Here is a 19,009-nt window from a genome sequence, read left to right as displayed (position 1 = left end):
ATTGCGTCCCGCTCGATCCTCCCGCGCTCGCTAATATCGAAGCATCAGTGTGCCGAATCTCACTGACGGGGCACGCGCCGATCGTTATCGCGTCCGTTTATCTTCCACCGGATAAGATCGTTCTAAGCAGTGATATCGAGGCGCTGCTCGGTATGGGGAGCTCTGTCATTCTGGCGGGCGACCTAAATTGTAAACACATCAGGTGGAACTCACACACCACAACCCCGAATGGCAGGCGGCTTGACGCGTTAGTCGATGATCTCGCCTTCGATATCGTCGCTCCGCTAACCCCGACTCACTACCCGCTAAATATCGCGCATCGCCCGGATATACTCGACATAGCGTTATTAAAAAACGTAACTCTGCGCTTACACTCGATCGAAGTAGTTTCAGAGTTCGATTCAGACCACCGTCCCGTCGTTATGAAGCTCGGTCGCGCTCCCGATTCCGTTCCCGTCACGAGGACTGTGGTGGATTGGCACACGCTGGGCATCAGCCTGGCTGAATCTGATCCACCATCGCTCCCGTTTAACCCGGACTCTATCCCGTCTCCTCAGGATACCGCTGAAGCCATAGACATCTTAACGTCACACATCACCTCGACATTAGATAGGTCATCGAAACAAGTTGTAGCGGAGGACTTCCTTCACCGCTTCAAATTGTCCGACGATATTAGGGAACTCCTTAGAGCTAAGAACGCCTCGATACGCGCCTACGACAGGTATCCTACCGCGGAAAATCGTATTCGAATGCGTGCCCTACAACGCGACGTAAAGTCTCGCATCGCCAAAGTCCGAGATGCCAGATGGTCTGATTTCTTAGAAGGACTCGCGCCCTCCCAAAGGTCTTACTACCGCTTAGCTCGTACTCTCAAATCGGATACGGTAGTAACTATGCCCCCCCTCGTAGGCCCCTCAGGCCGACTCGCGGCGTTCGATGATGACGAAAAAGCAGAGCTGCTGGCCGATACATTGCAAACCCAGTGCACGCCCAGCACTCAATCCGTGGACCCTGTTCATGTAGAATTAGTAGACAGTGAGGTAGAACGCAGAGCCTCCTTGCCACCATCGGATGCGTTACCACCCGTCACCCCGATAGAAGTTAAAGACTTGATCAAAGACCTACGTCCTCGCAAGGCTCCCGGTTCCGACGGTATATCTAACCGCGTTATTAAACTTCTACCCGTCCAACTCATCGTGATGTTGGCATCTATTTTCAATGCCGCTATGGCGAACTGTATCTTTCCCGCGGTGTGGAAAGAAGCGGACGTTATCGGCATACATAAACCCGGTAAACCAAAAAATCATCCGACGAGCTACCGCCCGATTAGCCTCCTCATGTCTCTAGGCAAACTGTATGAGCGTCTGCTCTACAAACGCCTCAGAGACTTCGTCTCATCCAAGGGCATTCTCATCGATGAACAATTCGGATTCCGTACAAATCACTCATGCGTTCAACAGGTGCACCGCCTCACGGAGCACATTCTTGTGGGGCTTAATCGACCAAAACCGTTATACACGGGAGCTCTCTTCTTCGACGTCGCAAAAGCGTTCGACAAAGTCTGGCACAATGGTTTGATTTTCAAACTATTCAACATGGGCGTGCCGGATAATCTCGTGCTCATCATACGGGACTTCTTGTCGAACCGCTCTTTTCGATATCGAGTCGAGGGAACCCGCTCCTCCCCACGACCTCTCACAGCTGGAGTCCCGCAAGGCTCTGTCCTCTCACCCCTCCTATTTAGCTTATTCGTCAACGATATTCCCCGGTCGCCGCCGACCCATTTAGCTTTATTCGCCGACGACACGACTGTTTACTATTCTAGTAGAAATAAGTCCCTAATCGCGAAGAAGCTTCAGAGCGCAACCCTAGCCCTAGGACAGTGGTTCCGAAAATGGCGCATAGACATCAACCCAGCGAAAAGTACTGCGGTGCTATTTCAGAGGGGAAGCTCCACACGGATTTCCTCCCGGATTAGGAGGAGGAATCTCACACCCCCGATTACTCTCTTTAGACAACCCATACCTTGGGCCAGGAAGGTCAAGTACCTGGGCGTTACCCTGGATGCATCGATGACATTCCGCCCGCATATAAAATCAGTCCGTGACCGTGCCGCATTTATTCTCGGTAGACTCTACCCCATGATCTGTAAGCGGAGTAAAATGTCCCTTCGGAACAAGGTGACACTTTACAAAACTTGCATAAGGCCCGTCATGACTTACGCGAGTGTGGTGTTCGCTCACGCGGCCCGCACACACATAGACACCCTCCAATCCCTACAATCCCGCTTTTGCAGGTTAGCTGTCGGGGCTCCGTGGTTCGTGAGGAACGTTGACCTACACGACGACCTGGGCCTCGAATCAATTCGGAAATACATGAAGCCAGCGTCGGAACGATACTTCGATAAGGCTATGCGTCATGATAATCGCCTTATCGTTGCCGCCACTGACTACTCCCCGAATCCTGATCATGCAGGAGCCAGTCACCGTCGACGCCCTAGACACGTCCTTACGGATCCATCAGATCCAATAACTTTTGCATTAGATGCCTTCAGCTCTAATACTAGGGGCAGGCTTAGGGACCCCGGTAACCGTACTCGTCGAACTCGACAAAGAGGTCGACGTGCAACCTAACCCATGCATCAGCCCGCTGAGTTTCTCGCCGGATCTTCTCGGCGGGTCGCGATTCCGATCCGGTAGTAGATTCATTCGCGAAACAATTGCTCTTGAGTTGTTAGGTCTCCTTCGGAGGCGCTCGGGCAGTTGTTAGCAAATCCCACCCCTCTTGGCTGAGCCTTTGCTCGCCCACCTGTCCTGGTGAAACTGGAAAGGCCTTCGGGCCACCAGTAAACTTTCAATAATCCTTTTCGATAAAGCATGCATATACTATATGCTTGATTAAAAGTAAACTGATCGTATTTTTCATTATTCACGATTAACCTATCCATAGCTTCCAAAAAAGTAATTATGATAAAGGCTTTGCGAATCATAGACATAATTAAAATAACTTTTACACTTTAATCTCGCGCTTCCGAAAACTGTAAAGTATTTAAAACGTCGGAAAAAAAACGTGATATTACACTGTAAAACCAGTTTTAATTATACTTATAATAGTATTTTTTTCAGTTTTTTTTTTATTGTGTAGATGGGTGGACGAGCTCACAGCCCACCCGGTGTTAAGTGGTTACTGGAGCCCATAGACGTCTACAACGTAAATGCGCCACCCACCTTGAGATATAAGTTCTAAGGTCTAAAGTATAGTTACAACGACTGCCCCACCCCTCAAACCGAAACGCATTACTGCTAAACGGCAGCAATAGGCAGGGTGGTGGTACCTACGGGACCACCCGTGCGGACTCACAAGAGGTCCTACCACTAGTAAAATATTTATAGTATAGTAAAATTATATAAACTAGAGGTCCCGCAGTAGTCGAAATTCGACTATAATTAATTGGGAATTGTAAGTTTGTAAACTATTATGATTGTATTTTATACTTCTATAATCACAAATTTCGCCAAGGCTACACTATAAAAAAATAATAAAGACAAACAATATATTTTATCTATTCTCAATTTGACCACAGACGTCAAAAATAAAAGTTTGACAATAAATAGTATGCATGCGTGTGTGCGTCAAATACATTTTTTTTTTTATTGCTTAGATGGGTAATGGTATTTATGTAGTGTGTGTAATATTTTCTTTATTGATTTAATGTATCTTTTATGCATTATTTAAAAAAAATATTAGCATTGTGCACTGCTTCTCTATATTCTCTATAAGTGTGGAAAATTTCGTACTCCTCCGTCCGCGCAATTTTCGTAAAAAGGGATACAAAGTTTTTACTTCACGTATTAATATATAGATTCCTTTCAAGTCTTGCTATTGCGTGACCTATAACGACCTATGAAATTATAATTATGTTAAAACAATCAAAGTATATCAAACTATGAAAGGCTATACTTGTTTTCTGCGTTACTTTTTGACATTCTGTTTGCTGCTCATTAGTGTACTAAAAAAACATATCTATACTAATATTATAAAGAGGAAAGATTTGTTTGTTTGTTTGTTTCGAATAGGCTCCGAAACTACTGGACCGATTTGAAAAATTCTTTTTCCATTAGAAGCCGACATTGTCCCTGATGAACATAGGCTACTTTTTTTTTTTTTTTTGGTTTCATGTGTTTTTTAATGTTTCCGAAGCGAAGCGAGGGCGGGTCGCTAGTTATTATTATAAATCTCAAGCGGATACTCGTACAGTAGTCAGTACACGTTCAGTCCTTTTGTTCGTTCCACGCGTCATCAGAACAAAAGATTAATTAAGGTAAATTTCCGAGAAAGGCTATTTCAGCTGCATCATTTAATTGTAATTTGATTCAACCGAGAACAATAAATGTTGTTTGCAAGCTTGCCTTAATAGATTTTCTAGAGTACTGTAACGAGATGCGAAAAAAATACTATGAATACGTATGTTTCAACAATACTTATTTCTAAAACAGCCGTCTGGTGTAGTGGTAAGTGACATGGTCACTACACAAGAGGGTCGCGGGTTCGAATCCCGCCAAGGGAAGATATTTGTATGATAAATATAAATGTCTTTTCCAGGGTTATGGATGTATATTAAATATATGTATGTGTATAATAAAAATCTTACATTTATTTCCGTTATCTGGTACCTGTAATACAAGTTCTTTACGAACTTATCACGGGACCAGTTAATGTGGCGTGATTGTTAGTAAATATTTATTTATTTATTTATTTCTAATCTATCTTATATATATATAAATGAATTGCTGTTCGTTAACTAAAACTAAAACTCGAGAACGGCTGGACCGATTTGGCTAATTTTGGTCTTGAATTATTTGTGGAAGTCCAGAGAAGGTTCAAAAGGTAGATAAATATGAAAATGCTCGGAATTAAATAAAAATAACAATTTTGTTTTTCTTTTGATGCGTCCCGCGTCGGACGGATTCCTTTTGTTTGTTCTAAGTTTATTTTATACAAGTCTTTTATTTTGTCGATTGAGGCACTACGGAGTCTGCCGGGTCAGCTAGTTAACTACATTTGTGTAACGAAGGTAGATATTCCCCCGTATCAAACAGAAACATTGACGCCAAGCGTCAGCGGTTTTTTTATTCACAATACATTACGTGCAGTGCAAAAATCATCATCATCAACTATATAATCGCATTTCTTTCGTCCCTTCGTAGGTAACCTTTATTTTTTAATGTACCTTATTAATTTAATAACTAGTCTTCGTGCATCCCGGGGTCATGGAACGGGGTAAAGCTCACTGCCCGGGCGAAATCTCCCCTCCTAATGGGGTAGAGTGTGATGATGTGTTATGTATATAGGGTGACATGGTAATCTATATATAGGCATAATATTGTTACGCGCTGAGGGTTCGGGATAAATAAAATTTCACCAAAGTACAACTTAAAAACTGTATTCAACACTTAAAACACTTCACAAACGCTTTAAAACACTCAACAAACACTTTAAAACTCTCAGTTCGCTTCTTTCGCTTCGCTTCAGGTGATCCGTTCGCGGTTTCGCTTCAAGTAGTTCCGATTACTGACTGACTGCGTACCATCTCTACAACGCTTTTATAGCCGATACCCGATAACCGATCCCTAGAATTATCGAGAATATTCTAACATCTCTAGTAGTCGTTTCCGCTATCTGTCAATAGATGGCGTTGTACTTCTCGAGCGTTCTGGGCGCTACTAGATCCTTCGATATTCGTTCGACTATTTAGCGATAGATGGCGTTACTCTTTATCGGCGTAACAGTATGTCACTGGGCTCAATGTGCCCAATAAAATATTATGAGATAGTTTTAAGATTTGATTAGAGCGTTCGAAGAATAGTGTACTTTGTGAATTACAATAGGATAGTGCGGTGCGCGCTTTAGAGGCGTCTTAGGGTGAGAGGTTACTTTCTCCCACGTTAAATCTTATGACTTTATGCTTTGGTCTCTTTTTACTGTCGCTTTTTCGTTTCATCGACTTTCAAATCACAATGATGCTAAAGAAGTTATCAAAAATACTATTAAGGTAACCATATTTACGTCTTCGATAGACCTTAAGCCCGTCTTCATGGTTAATATAAATGGATTTTTCAACGGACTCAGTTCAGCTACATATATATAAGGTTGGGGAAAAAGTTTCTTCGCATTTTTTAAGAAAATTCACAACATTTTTTAATATAGTTTATATACATTTAACTAAAGCATGTAGGTACCATTTTGTTCGATAACTTTTTGCTATCTTGTAGGTAGGGACATGATCCCATGGCTATAGAAATTTTGGAGCTTCTGATCAAAATAAAGCGATGTTAACCTGACACTGCCTAAAAAAATTGTTTTGTGGTCAATTCCCAGTTCTTCAGCTACGTCGTAACTACTGATAGGCCGATCTTGCTCCACTATTTTAAAAATGGCATCCATTTTATCCGTAATAGGGCGACCAGAGCGACGTGCATCTTTGACATCAAAATTTCCGGATTGAAAACGCTTAAACCAACTCTTGCTCTTGCAACTCTTGCAGCTTTGTGCTACTCTCACAGACACTGCACTAGGTCCATAAACATCGCAAATTATTCACGCGGCTTGCGTTGCATTTTTACCTTTTTTGTAGTAAAATTTTAAAATGTATCGAATTTCTTCATTAGATTCACTCATCTTCACAGTAAGAACAATAAATAAAAATCACACGTTTTCCTAATTTGAATTTGGAATTGTCTTCTTTGAAATTTAAACTTTTAATGATACCAAAACCAGCCAGATACAAATAGTATAGCCAAAAAGATTTTATTACAAGTTCATACATACTATAATGCGAAAAGACTTTTTCCCCAACCTATTACTTAAAAAATTCTAGTGACACAATGAATGCAACTTTCATCGTCGGCACGTTGTTCCATTGCGGGAACATATCGGAATATATGCACACACACAAATACGATCCTTTATGGAGACAAACGTGGACTGGTTGCGACATAATTAAAGTACTTCAGCACATTTACGAATTTAAGTAAGTTAAATTTTTCGTTGATAATCAAATATTTTTATTTAGTCGTAGTTGCACCGGAAAAAACGGAATATTATTTATTGGTTAGATGTTTGGATGAACCCACAGCCCCCCTGGTGTTAAGTGGTTACTGGAGCCCATAAACATCTACAACATAAATGCCGCCACTCACCTTGAGAAATGAGTTCTAAAGTCCCAGTATAGTTACAACGGCTGCCCCACCCTTCAAACCGAAACGCATTACTGCTTCACGGCAGAAATAAGCAGGGCGGTGGTACCTACCCGTGCGGACTCACAAGAGGTTCTACCACCAGTAGAAACCACTTGATGATATTCGATTTTCAACGATATCGAATTTCAATAATATTTATTACACGTTCCTTATGCTATACGAGTATAAGTGATAACGGTCGCTCGTGGCATCGACAAAACTATAAATAATAATAGAATATTATATTTCTCACGTCATATAAAATACGATATATCGTAAATCTGGAATATGTTTATTTCGGACTATTATTTTTTTATAAATACAACGCGTTTTTTTTTATTGCCCTTGTAGGCAGTCGAGCATACCGCCCACCTGATGGTGAGTGGTTACCGTCGCCCATGGACTTCAGCAATGCCAGGGGCAGAGCCAAGCCGCTGCCGCGATTCCTTCAGTTGAAGCTTTTAGTAAAAGCGTTGTTTGAATATTCGCTTAAAAAATTACATTGGAAAAAATATTCGAATCCGGTGTAGTTAACTATCATTTAGAACGTGTACAGCTATTAAGCTGTGATAACATAAGTATGGACATGAGAAAACCTAAGAATTTGTTTGATATTTCAGTGTCTCATACATTCTCCAGAGTGTGGACGTGAAAAACAATTGGAATGCGGACATACCAAAACTCCATCCCACAAATAATCAATCGATTCAAATTTACACCAAACCAATGAGTTACAGACATAGTTTACTGCAAGATTATTTTCCTGTACAGTCAATTTCGAATTGGAGGTCGGTGTGTAGAGTATCCCTTGTGCATATTTCTCATGTTCAATAATCTTTTAATTACTATTCTACGATAGAGGAGTATGGAAAGAGAAAACATGTTGCGCCGACCCCAGGTGACTAGGAGAAGGGCAGGAGAATGATGATGATGATAAGACTTATTGTGAGCCTCAAAGTTAATACTTTTTTTTACTGCCCTTGTAGGCAGACGAGCATACGGCCCACCTGATGGTGGGTGGTTATCGTCGCCCATGGACTTCAGCAATGCCAGGGGAGAGCCAAGCCGCTGCCTACCGTTGAGTATTCTCCACAAGCCTCATTTGAAGAACGACAAGTCATAGCGCTCGGGAAACATCGTGGAGAGGAGCTCATTCCAAAAGCCGGATGGTACGTGACAAAAAAGATTGCAAAAAAGATCGCTGGAAATGCACTGTGAATGAACGCAGTGCCTCCAGGAAGGACTCCGGTGGCGGGCGGTGCGATAGTAAAAATGAGATGATGGAATCATCTCAAACAATTCCTCAGAGCACTCCACATGGAATGTATGTATGGAGTCAAATGGAAGTAGCTCCCAAATAGGAGCCCCAGCCCAGAGGTGCAAGGCCGGACTTATGCTTTAAACAGCAAGAGTCTTTGTCCAGGTATGAAGTCCCACTTCGCTCAGTTGAGGACTCCCAGCATTTTGGACGCCAACTTGGCTTTGCCCTCCAAATGACTCCAAAACTGGACATCGCTCGAAATATCGACCCTAAGTATGCCGATACTCGTGGCAGGTTGCAGAGATACTCCTTGGAATTTTGGTACCATGCCAAAGGGGTCCTTCTTCGCAGTGAACGCGCAAACCACCTTTGAATGGCATATTTTTTTCGAACTAGTATAAGAAGAATCAGTGGTACATACATTGAAACGTTATTCCTAGAAGTTATTTCTACAAGCACGTCCGGTAAAATTTTAAAACAATTAAGCAGCAATTTTGCCTTGTAGATTTGGATTCATATTGAAAAGGCCAAACCAACCGAGCTACATAAAGACGTTCTATGGCAGACCTTTTACGAAACAGTTATGGGGGTGTTTGTATGGCGTTGCGTTCTTCGTTGCCATTGTTCTGTATATTATGAAGTGCTGGGAACGGCGGATCCTCGGTAACGGATTCGATTACGGCTTCAGTTATGAGATGCTAATGGTGACTGGAGCGTTATGTCAACATAGTAAGTTTTATAGAAGAATAGAGGGTAGCTAGCAATAGCAATATTTAAATGGATATATACCTTAATCGTCCGTGACCAAGAAAGCTGTAAAACATTTGAAACATTTTAAAAAACATAAAATTCCGTAAAATAACCGATGAAGGTATGTAGTAATAATGGTCCATTCCCGATCCTATGATATACGTATGGTAAACTGTCTGCGTCACCCAAAACACGTCATTTCGGATCCTCCCGATCCACTAACGGCGCTTTTAGGTACCTCAAGCGCCGGTCATCGTTCTCGTCGAGCCCGTCGCTTGCGACGAAGGACTCGGCGAGTAAACTTATCCACAGACTCAGCCCACTGAGTTTCTCGCCGGATCTTCTGAGTGGGTCGCGTTTCCGATCCGGTAGTAGATTCTGCAAAGCAATACTGTTGCTAGGGTCACTGTTAGCAACTTCGCTAGGTTTGAGCCCCATGAGTTCACCTACTCTTGCGGTAACGCTGATATAGCTTCTCAAGGCTATCAGCATAGGTAGGAAAAAAATAAAGTAATAGTTACTTCGTTATGGTTTCATGGACACGTCACATAATGATTTTCAACTGTATGAAATTTAAATTGAAGGTCCTTTTGTTTGTATTCTATAGTAGCGGCCCGCTCCGGCTCCGCTCGGGTCTTTAACAAAAATTTCAACGATATTTGACGTTGTTTTATTTTTTATATAAAGGAACACTTATTGCGGCATAACTATAATAGCTAGACATATGCTATGGCGACACTTTTTGTTAATAATAATGTGTTCTACAAATTTGTAGTTCATTCTTTTATTCCATAATCAATAGTTTTCGCAGGGCACGCGATGTAAAGAATATTTTAGGTAATTTTTTTACACCTCGATTTATATTAATGGAGTTTTAGTAAGGATCCCTAATTTTTTTCAAAAAACATTATAGCCTATGTCACTCGGGAATAGTGTAGCTTCCAAAAAGTGAAAGAATTTTTCAAATCGGTTCAGTAGTTTCGGAGCCTATTCAATACAAACAAACAAACAAATCTTTCCTCTTTATAATATTAGTATATCTATAGATATTAGTATAGATTGTAGTATAGTAACAATATAATATATTTTTACAGTTCCACCTGTCTACGCGAGCCTGGCTTCTCGCAGAATAGCATATTTCGTGCTCTTCATGTTTTCTTACGTCATATATTCCTATTACACTTCTAATCTCCTTTCGCATCTGGTGAACGACGAAGACCACGGAATGAGCTTAGACGCTATAACCCATGGCGACTATGAAATTGTTATGACCAACGACATCAAGTATTTAATCTATGAAGATGTAAGTATGATGTAAGTATTTAAGTCGTCGTGGCCTAAAGGAGAAGACGTCCGGTGCATTCGTATGTAGCGATGCACCGATGTTCGAATCCCGCAGGCAGGTACCAATGTTTCTGATGAAATACGTACTTAACAAATGTTCATAATTGACTTCCACGGTGAAGGAATAACATTTTATAATAAAAATCAAACCCGCAAAATTATAATTTGCGTAATTACTGGTGGTAGGACCTGCAGTGAGTCCGCACGGGTAGGTGCCACCACCCTGCCAATTTCTGCCGTAAAGCAGTAATGCGTTTCCGTTTGAAGGGTGGGGCAGCCGTTGTAACTATACTGAGACCTTAGAAATTGTATCTCAAGGTGGGTGGCGCATTTACGTTATAGATATCTATGGTCTCCAGTAACCACTTAGCACCCAGTGGGCTATAAACTGGTCCACCCATAAAAGCATTAAAAAAATTATCCAGATCTTACCTAAACGACGTTAAATCTAAAAACATTCGTTGCACAACACGCATCGATCGTTTTGCCTAACATACTACGAACTATCTAGATTTGCGTTTCAATTATAATTCTGAATTTGTTTTTTATTAATTCATTTGACATTGTTTGGTGTTTCTAATGCTATAAATCTAGTCAATTTCGTTGTCATGCACGGAAGATAAGTCTACCAAAATGCCCAGTACACACATGGCGTGGCTATGGCATATAGATTTAACATCTCATTTCTGAGGATTCATTTCAATGAAATTTCATTAACGTTCATATTAAAATTAAATATTAATATTAATGGAATTCGTGAATATCAAAATACATAATCAGAATCTTAGATTGATAAACCAATATCTCGCCAACAGGTGATTACGCCATTCAAAAAAAAGAAGAAAAAGCTAGTAATTTCTCGTGAGAGAAACAGTGATGTTTGTTTGTTCTGTTAGAAAACGAAATAAAAGAGAAAAAATAATACATAAAATGAACCTTAATCTTAACGTATCAGCGAATATCGAATTTCCATCACTGGACGATCACTATTCATATCATTAGTGGCAGAGCGTTTTGAGATTTAAGCCTCATGTCTCAAGGTGTACGGCAGTAACCGCATAGTATTAAGTTTAATTTTCACTAACACATTTGTTTACAGGCTATTTGCCATCACAAAAATTTTACAGCTGCGGAGAAGAGTTTGATGGAGTTAGAATCGGTAACAATTCCAGAAGGCTTGGACCGGGTGAAGAGAGGAAAGACAGCTTTACTATCGGACTACACGAGTTTATACAGTGTTTTAAAATTGAGTAAGAATTTTGTGACCCATTCAATCTGTTGAACACAAGTTTGCGTGTTCACTGCGAAGAAGCACCCTCTTGTCATAGCGTCGCAATCACAAGGATTATCCCTACGATTTTCCGCGTGTATAGCGATTCTAGGGGTAGATATTTCGAGCGGTGTTCAGTAACTGGAATCACTGCGTTCATCGACAGTGCGTTTGCAAAGATCTTTAGTGTCACTTTTTTTTATGTTTGAGAGATAACTGGTGGCCCGCAGGCCTTTCCAGTTTTACCAGGACAGGTGGGCGAGCAAGGACTCAGCCAGGAAGGGCTTAGTGCCACGTACTATCTGGCTGGCTGAACAAACTCTCCTCAACGGAGTTTTCCGAGCGTTATGACTTGTTATTTTTCGAACATGGCTTGGGGAAAATCTTGGTGGTTGGTAAAGACTTGGCTGTATTCCTAGAATTGCTGACATCAATGGGCGAAGCTAATCACTCACCATCTTGTGGGCCCTATGTTCGTTTGTCTACACAGAAAATGAAAGAACTAAATAGTAAATCCCATTATGAGCTTTGCAATGACAAGCAAAGCGATTTTATTTTATTCTACAGGATGTCCCATAAGCCTTTTGAACAAACAAAAAATAATAAAAATAAAACTATGTACAGTATGATTTTTTTATTGTGTAATCACATAGAGCGGAAATTATTTTTTTAAAAACTCTTCATTCAAATGTGGTCTATTTCGTTCTTGGCATACCTGTAAACGATGACTGAAATTTTCCAACACTACGCGGCGGGAATGCTTGATATTTCTCGTCGGATATTTTCGTTCAGTTCATCAATTGACCGCGGGTTTGTGTCGTAGACTTTATTACCCCTAAGGTAACCCTATAAGGAAAATTCCATTGGACTCAGTATAGCTTTTCCTTCCATCAGCGTGAATTCGTTTTCTAATCTACCAATGAAAGGTACCAATTTAATGGAAACAATGTGTATTAGTAATTTTACGGTCACACTCTTGCTTCAAATCGATAATTAGTATTTTATCCAAAAATAATAATTTATTTTAGCTTATGACATGCACGAGATCTGCGAGCTAATCCAGGTAGACCTGATCTCGGATGTCACGGAGTATTTCTTCGTGTCAAAGAATTTTCCATACAAAGAAGAATTCAAAATCGGGTAATACTCTAATATCTTTGCACGTTAATGTTTTTAGTTACTGGATAATTAATCTAAGACTCATCTGGTGTTGCACAGATGCCAGACCTATTAGACGCCAAAACACAGCAATTACCTTGAAACGTGAAGTCCAAATTGACTTCATTAGGCATTAAATACCACGTTCTCTTGTTACAATCAAAAACAAACGAAGCCTTGTAAGCATTGACAATGCCATAACTGATATAAATTTAAAGATCGTACCAGAGTCCTATCTTTAAATCGCGGAGCACAGGCAGTTACGAAATGTTAAGCTAAGATACTTTTATAAATTAGAATTAATTATGCGGATGTTTTAGAATTTTTTATCATAATCCCAGTTTTGTTATACTTCACGAATCGACAGACATTTTTTCACCTTATGTATATGTTTTTTTTTTTTTTTGTTAAGGATTTTCCATATCTATCAACTCCTACAATAGCTAGCCCTGAAGACATGATACAAAAACACAACTTTTACTATAAAAATTATCGAACTGTAAGACATATTCTATATCAAACATACAGCAGAAAACGACAGTGCTGACCTTGAAAAACCCACCTTTTCCCTAGCTCAAGCTGCGTCTCTATCTATTGATGTTAAAGAATCGTTGAATTGAAATTTAATTAACTTGAAGACGTCCGATTAACTTGAATACTTGAACACGTATCAAAGATCCAACAACACAACAATGTTATAATTTTGGTCTCACAGCCTAATTTTTTTTTTTTATTGCTTAGATGGGTGGGCGAGCTCACAGCCCACCTGGTGTTGAGTGGTTACTGGAGCCCATAGACATCTACAACGTAAATGCGCCACCCACCTTGAGATATAAGTTCTTTGGTCTCATGTATAGTTACCCTTCAAATCGAAACGCATTACTGCTTCACGGCAGTAATAGGCAGGGTGGTGGTACCTACCCGTGCGGACTCCCAAGTGGTCCTACCACCAGTAAGATCCAGTATAAGCCTAATATCCTGAATAGGATCGTCGGAATAAAAATGTCATTGTAATTCTTAGTTTCTATTTGCGATTAAGGAACGCACCTTATGTTTTTAAACAAAAAAAAATCATGCGGCATTTCCGATTTACAGAATGCTCCGAGCAAAGGAGGTCGGAATCCTGAAGAGAATCATCTCTAAGAATCATGACTTAGACTCGCCACTCGACTGCAAGAATTTGCATCATGCACAGGCAAAGATAGACCAACTTTACACTCCGATGTCGATTCTAGTCGTCATATATATCTGTGCAGCTGTCGTTGTGATAGGCGAGAGAATGTATTTTCATAAGAGATTTAAGTCTTGGCCTTACATTGAATGAATTGTTATTAATGAATTTTAATGAATTGTTTTTTGTCTTGTTTAGTCGTGCGCACATAGCTTATGTGGCAAGCCAGATTTTGTTTATTTTTACTTGTGTTTTTTATGTATCTTTTTAGCTTGTGATGTGTATTGTGTGCTAAATAAATAAAATAATTAAATAAATAATTAATGTCATTTGTATTGGCATAATTAAAACTGATTTTACAGTTTCGTAATCGGTTTTTTTTTGTTATTATACATTTGCCGATATTTCAAAGTTTTTAAAAATTGTAAAGCATTCAACAAAACGACAGCAATTCGTAAAGTTAGTTTTAATTATGTCTGTAACTCATGAAAACTGAAGAACATTGTATTAACGTTTAAGAGCTAAATGTAGTCACTAAGTTTCAAAGCCTTGATCATCGGAACTATTTTATTTATATGCAGATTCAAGTATACGTAGGTAAGTTAGTGATGAGGTAAGTAATAATTATAATTACATATATTTTGTGGAGTATTGTTTTAATTTAGTACCTAATGACACTAGGCTATGACACAAATAGATTTATTTAAAATAAAGAAAAATATATTTCTTTTTACTGTAGTAACAAAAGAGACGACAGTAAAATGTCAGAGATTGCCACGATTTTTATGGTAAAATAAAACTTTCGTTCTGTTCATTTTCGTGATTCTACAAAGATTTTCGTATGAAACAGGTGGACGTAAGTACAATTGCTCATAATAATTAAAAAAAATTTAAGTAAGATGTTTCGTGATGCGACCATTAATGTGTTTGCGAAAGAGGTAGCGAGATGTCCCCTAACGTAATAGGTTGGGGAAAAAGTTTCTTCGCATTTTTTTAAGAAAATTCACAACATTTTTAATATCATTTATTTACATTTAACTAAAGTATGTAGGTACCATTTTGTTCGATAACTTTTTGCCATCTTGTAGGCAGGGTAGGTAGGGACATGATCCCATTGCTATAGAAATTTTGGGGCTTCTGATCAAAATACCGCGACAATTGATTTCGGCAGTCCTCTCGTCCTGACACTGCCTAAAGAATTCTGAAGAGACCGAAACAGGTGGAAATCTGAAGGTACAAGGTCAGGACTATATGGCGGATGTATTAACACCTCCCAGCCAAGCTATCTTAATTCTTGCTGAGCTAAAAATGTGTGAGGTCTAGCGTTATCATGATGAAAAACCACACCCCTTCTGTTGATTAATACCGGCCGCTTTCTCTCAACTTCTTGCTTTAATCTCATCAGTTGTTCGCAGTAGAGTTCAGAATCGATGGTCCTGTCTGGTGGTAACAGCTCATAATGAATAATGCCCTTCCAATCCCACCACACACACAGCATCACCTTGTTGCGAGTTAACCACGGGTTTCACCACAGTCTGTGAAGCCTGACCGGCCTTTGACCACGACCTTTTTCGCACGTTCTTGTCGTACGTGATCCATTTTTCATCACAAGTTATCAGCTTCTTCAAAAATGGTTCGATTTCATTACGTCGTAATAAATAATCACAAATCAGTACACGGTTCATTTGGTTTCTTTCAGTTAGCTCGTGGGGTACCCAAATATCGAGCTTTTTTGTGGCCGGTTTTTTTTCAAATGCGCTAAAACTGTTTTGTGTTCGATTCCCAGTTCTTTAGCTACGTCGTAACTACTGATATGCCGATCTTGCTCCACTTTAACAAAAATGGCATCCATTTTATCCGTAATAGGGCGACCAGAGCGACGTGCATCTTTGACATAAAAATTTCCGGATTGAAAACGCTAAAACCAAATTTGTGCTACTCTCACAGACACTGCACTAGGTCCATAAACATCGCAAATTTTTTTCGCGGCTTCCGTTGTATTTTTACCTTTTTTGTAGTAAAATTTTATAATGTATCGAATTTCTTCATTAGATTCACTCATCTTGACAGTACGAAAAAAAATAAAAATCACACATTTTCCTAATTTGAATTGGAACTATCTTCTTTAAAATTTAAACTTTTAATTATACCAAAACCAGCCAGATACAAATAGTATAGCCAAAAAGATTTTATTACAAGTTCATACATACTATGATGCGAAAAGACTTTTTCCCAACCTATTATATTCATCATTAAAATATGAATTATGACGTCACTTAACAACCATTGCCGTATTCAGTCAAAAATCTTTATTTTTCGGCACTTGCTAATTAATATTGTTTAATCACGTAATTGTTATAAGAGTATACGTCGTTTATCCAACTGAGTTTATTTAGTACTGCAAAGAAATGTCGGACCTTTGTCCGTGTAAAATAAATGATTTTAATTTTATTTGTATTTGCAGCATAAATTCAATTTTTAAAAGTTGTAAGCAAATTGGAGTGGAGCCCTAAAACATACAATTTCCTCCTTTTTTTTGGGTGAGTTTCCTTTTAATATAAATTTAATCGAGAAAAAAAAAACACTTAATTAATCAATCCAGAGCAATAAGGAAATTTCACGAATAAATTAATTCAAGAATGCTACAGTTCGATCAAATTGTTTTTTGGGTAAGCGATTCTTCCAAAATAATGAAATTTCCGGATAAACAGCAACGAATTAAAGGAAACAACACTTCAGCACTGCAAGTTAATTTTTTTTTTATTGCCTTTGTTGGTATACGAGCATACGGCCCACCTGATGGTAAGTGGTCACCGTCGCTCATGGACGTCAGCAATGCCAGTGGCAGAGCCAAGCCGCTGCCTACCATAAATGTTAGCAAATTTAATATAAAATTAACTACACGGACCTTAAGATCTATAATGCTCAATATAACAAGCAAGGCTATTATTATTCCACACTGTAATGCAGTAAATATCAAAGAACCTAAGACACGACATTAAAATCTCAAACGATTTACAATTTTGTATTTTTTCACAAATTGGTCACTCCACTGAGGAAAAATTGGCTATCTAACAAACCAACATATGCTTTTAAACGAAATTCAATATTTGTGGAACCCGCAGTACTGACTATTTTTCCTTAACGGTACCCTAAGTCTAAAAGGAATCTTGGCTTACTTACTAAAGTTCTAGTCGTAATAATTTTAGTACGCGTACATACCTCTTTTTTTTTTTTTTTTTTCGGGTAGAGGGCCGAACCTCCTACGAGGTCCCCGCGCAAAAGGGGCGCGCGGGGTATGTGAGACTCAACGATCTGCATGGTGTTGTGAGCAGACCGCGGGCCCAAGGATTTTAGAGCCCACCCACTAAACGACTCCCCTGCACTCTTACACCCGACGTCCGATCCCCTCCGAGGTCAGAACCCGGATGAGGTAGGGGGGCTACCGCGGTCAACACTACAACCAGACAGCGCGGCTCACCCCAAGGACGCCCGGCCGACGGAGCCTTCGAGGCGAATCGAAGGCTCTGAAACGTCGGCCGTCTCGGTACGGCAGCCCGTCGGGCCGCCCAGACGGTGCCGCTGGTGTCCCGGAATACCCCGCTGGACCAGAACCAGCCTGCCGGGTCGGGACGCGATACACCGTCGACCGGTCGCTCTAATCACTCCACGGCAGCGCGCTAGAGTGCTGGTAGCGCGCCGCGCGGCCTCACCCCCTCAGGTCGCCCCTTGACCTTCACCGGGGGGAGGCCGCCACCTACAGGGGCCGGGACGTACGGGCGTATTCCCGCCTCCGGCCCCCGGCTCGACGGCGACGGATCGGTGCGGAAAGGGAAGAGCTCTCCCTCTCTCGCTCCGCCGCCTCCTTCTGCGAGATGGTGGACTCGCAGAAGTCGAGCATCGCCTTCCAGGACGCGTCGCTGCCGAGCATCGTAGCCACGACGCGCGGCAGCGAGAGGTCCTCTCCAATGACCGCGACGAGGGCGGCGCGTTGCTCGTCAAATCCAGAGCAACGCGCCAGCGTGTGTTCCGCTGTGTCTTCCTCGTCGCGGTCCGCGCAGTGGTGGCACTGCGCCGTCGGTTCCCTTCCGGCTATTTTGAAAAGATACCGGCCAAAACAACCATGGCCGGTCAACATTTGCGTCAGCCGGAAGGTGAGGCATCCGCGGTCGCGGCCCACCCAGTCCGCGAGAACCGGGCGGACCGCCTCGACGGTACGGAGGCCGGCCGACGGGTCCGCCAAGCGGCGAGACCACACCTCCAGCACGGACCGCCGAGATTGGAGCCTCCGCGCTCGAACTACTCCTTCGCCGGGGCGCCCTTCCCCCCTAGAACGAAGGTCGCTACGCCACCGGTAATCGGCAGCGAGCGCCTCCGCCTCCAGGTCCCAGGGTGGCGCCCCGGCGAGCAAACACGCCGCCTCGAAGGAGACGGTGCGGTATCCTCGGATCGCCCTGACCGCGATCGCGCGCTGCGGACGTCGCAGCGCGGCGACGTTCTGGCGGGTCAGGGCGTGGCACCATACGGGCGCGCCGTATAGTGCCATCGACCGCACCACCCCCATGTAGAGGCGGCGCGCCACCTGATCGGGACCCCCGACGTTTGGAAGCAGCCGGCTCAAAGAGCCGGCCGTCGCCATCAGTCGAGGGCCCAACTTCTCAAAGTGAGCGCGGAAGTTCCACCGACCATCCAGTTCGAGGCCGAGGTACCGAAGACCGGTCACCCCGACCCCGACGCGGACGCCTCCGATCACGAGGTGGGCACCCAGAGGCGGCGCTCGTCCCGGCCCGTGAAACAACAGGGCCTGGGTTTTGTCG

General features: G+C 41.7%; 1 protein-coding gene across 3 annotated transcripts in view; it reads left to right on the top strand.

The window, feature by feature from the left end:
• LOC114244478 (ionotropic receptor 75a) overlaps positions 1-18,749 on the top strand; it is a 39,373-nt gene extending 20,624 nt beyond the window's left edge. For all 3 annotated transcript variants that reach the window (XM_089734826.1, XM_089734827.1, XM_089734828.1), the window contains 7 exons: positions 6,878-7,030; positions 7,859-8,026; positions 9,005-9,228; positions 10,344-10,552; positions 11,693-11,843; positions 12,892-13,003; positions 14,117-18,749. In XM_089734826.1, the coding sequence (XP_089590952.1) occupies positions 6,885-7,030; positions 7,859-8,026; positions 9,005-9,228; positions 10,344-10,552; positions 11,693-11,843; positions 12,892-13,003; positions 14,117-14,345 (1,239 nt within the window). In that variant the 5' untranslated portion in view covers positions 6,878-6,884 and the 3' untranslated portion in view covers positions 14,346-18,749. The remainder of the gene's footprint in view (positions 1-6,877; positions 7,031-7,858; positions 8,027-9,004; positions 9,229-10,343; positions 10,553-11,692; positions 11,844-12,891; positions 13,004-14,116) is intronic.
• The last annotated feature ends 260 nt before the right edge of the window (positions 18,750-19,009 follow it).

Source organism: Bombyx mandarina, chromosome 18, assembly GCF_030267445.1.
Source record: "Bombyx mandarina strain Sakado chromosome 18, ASM3026744v2".
Lineage (NCBI taxonomy): Eukaryota > Metazoa > Arthropoda > Insecta > Lepidoptera > Bombycidae > Bombyx > Bombyx mandarina.
Note: the sequence above shows the minus strand (reverse complement) of the source record. Positions and strands in the feature narration are given on the sequence as shown.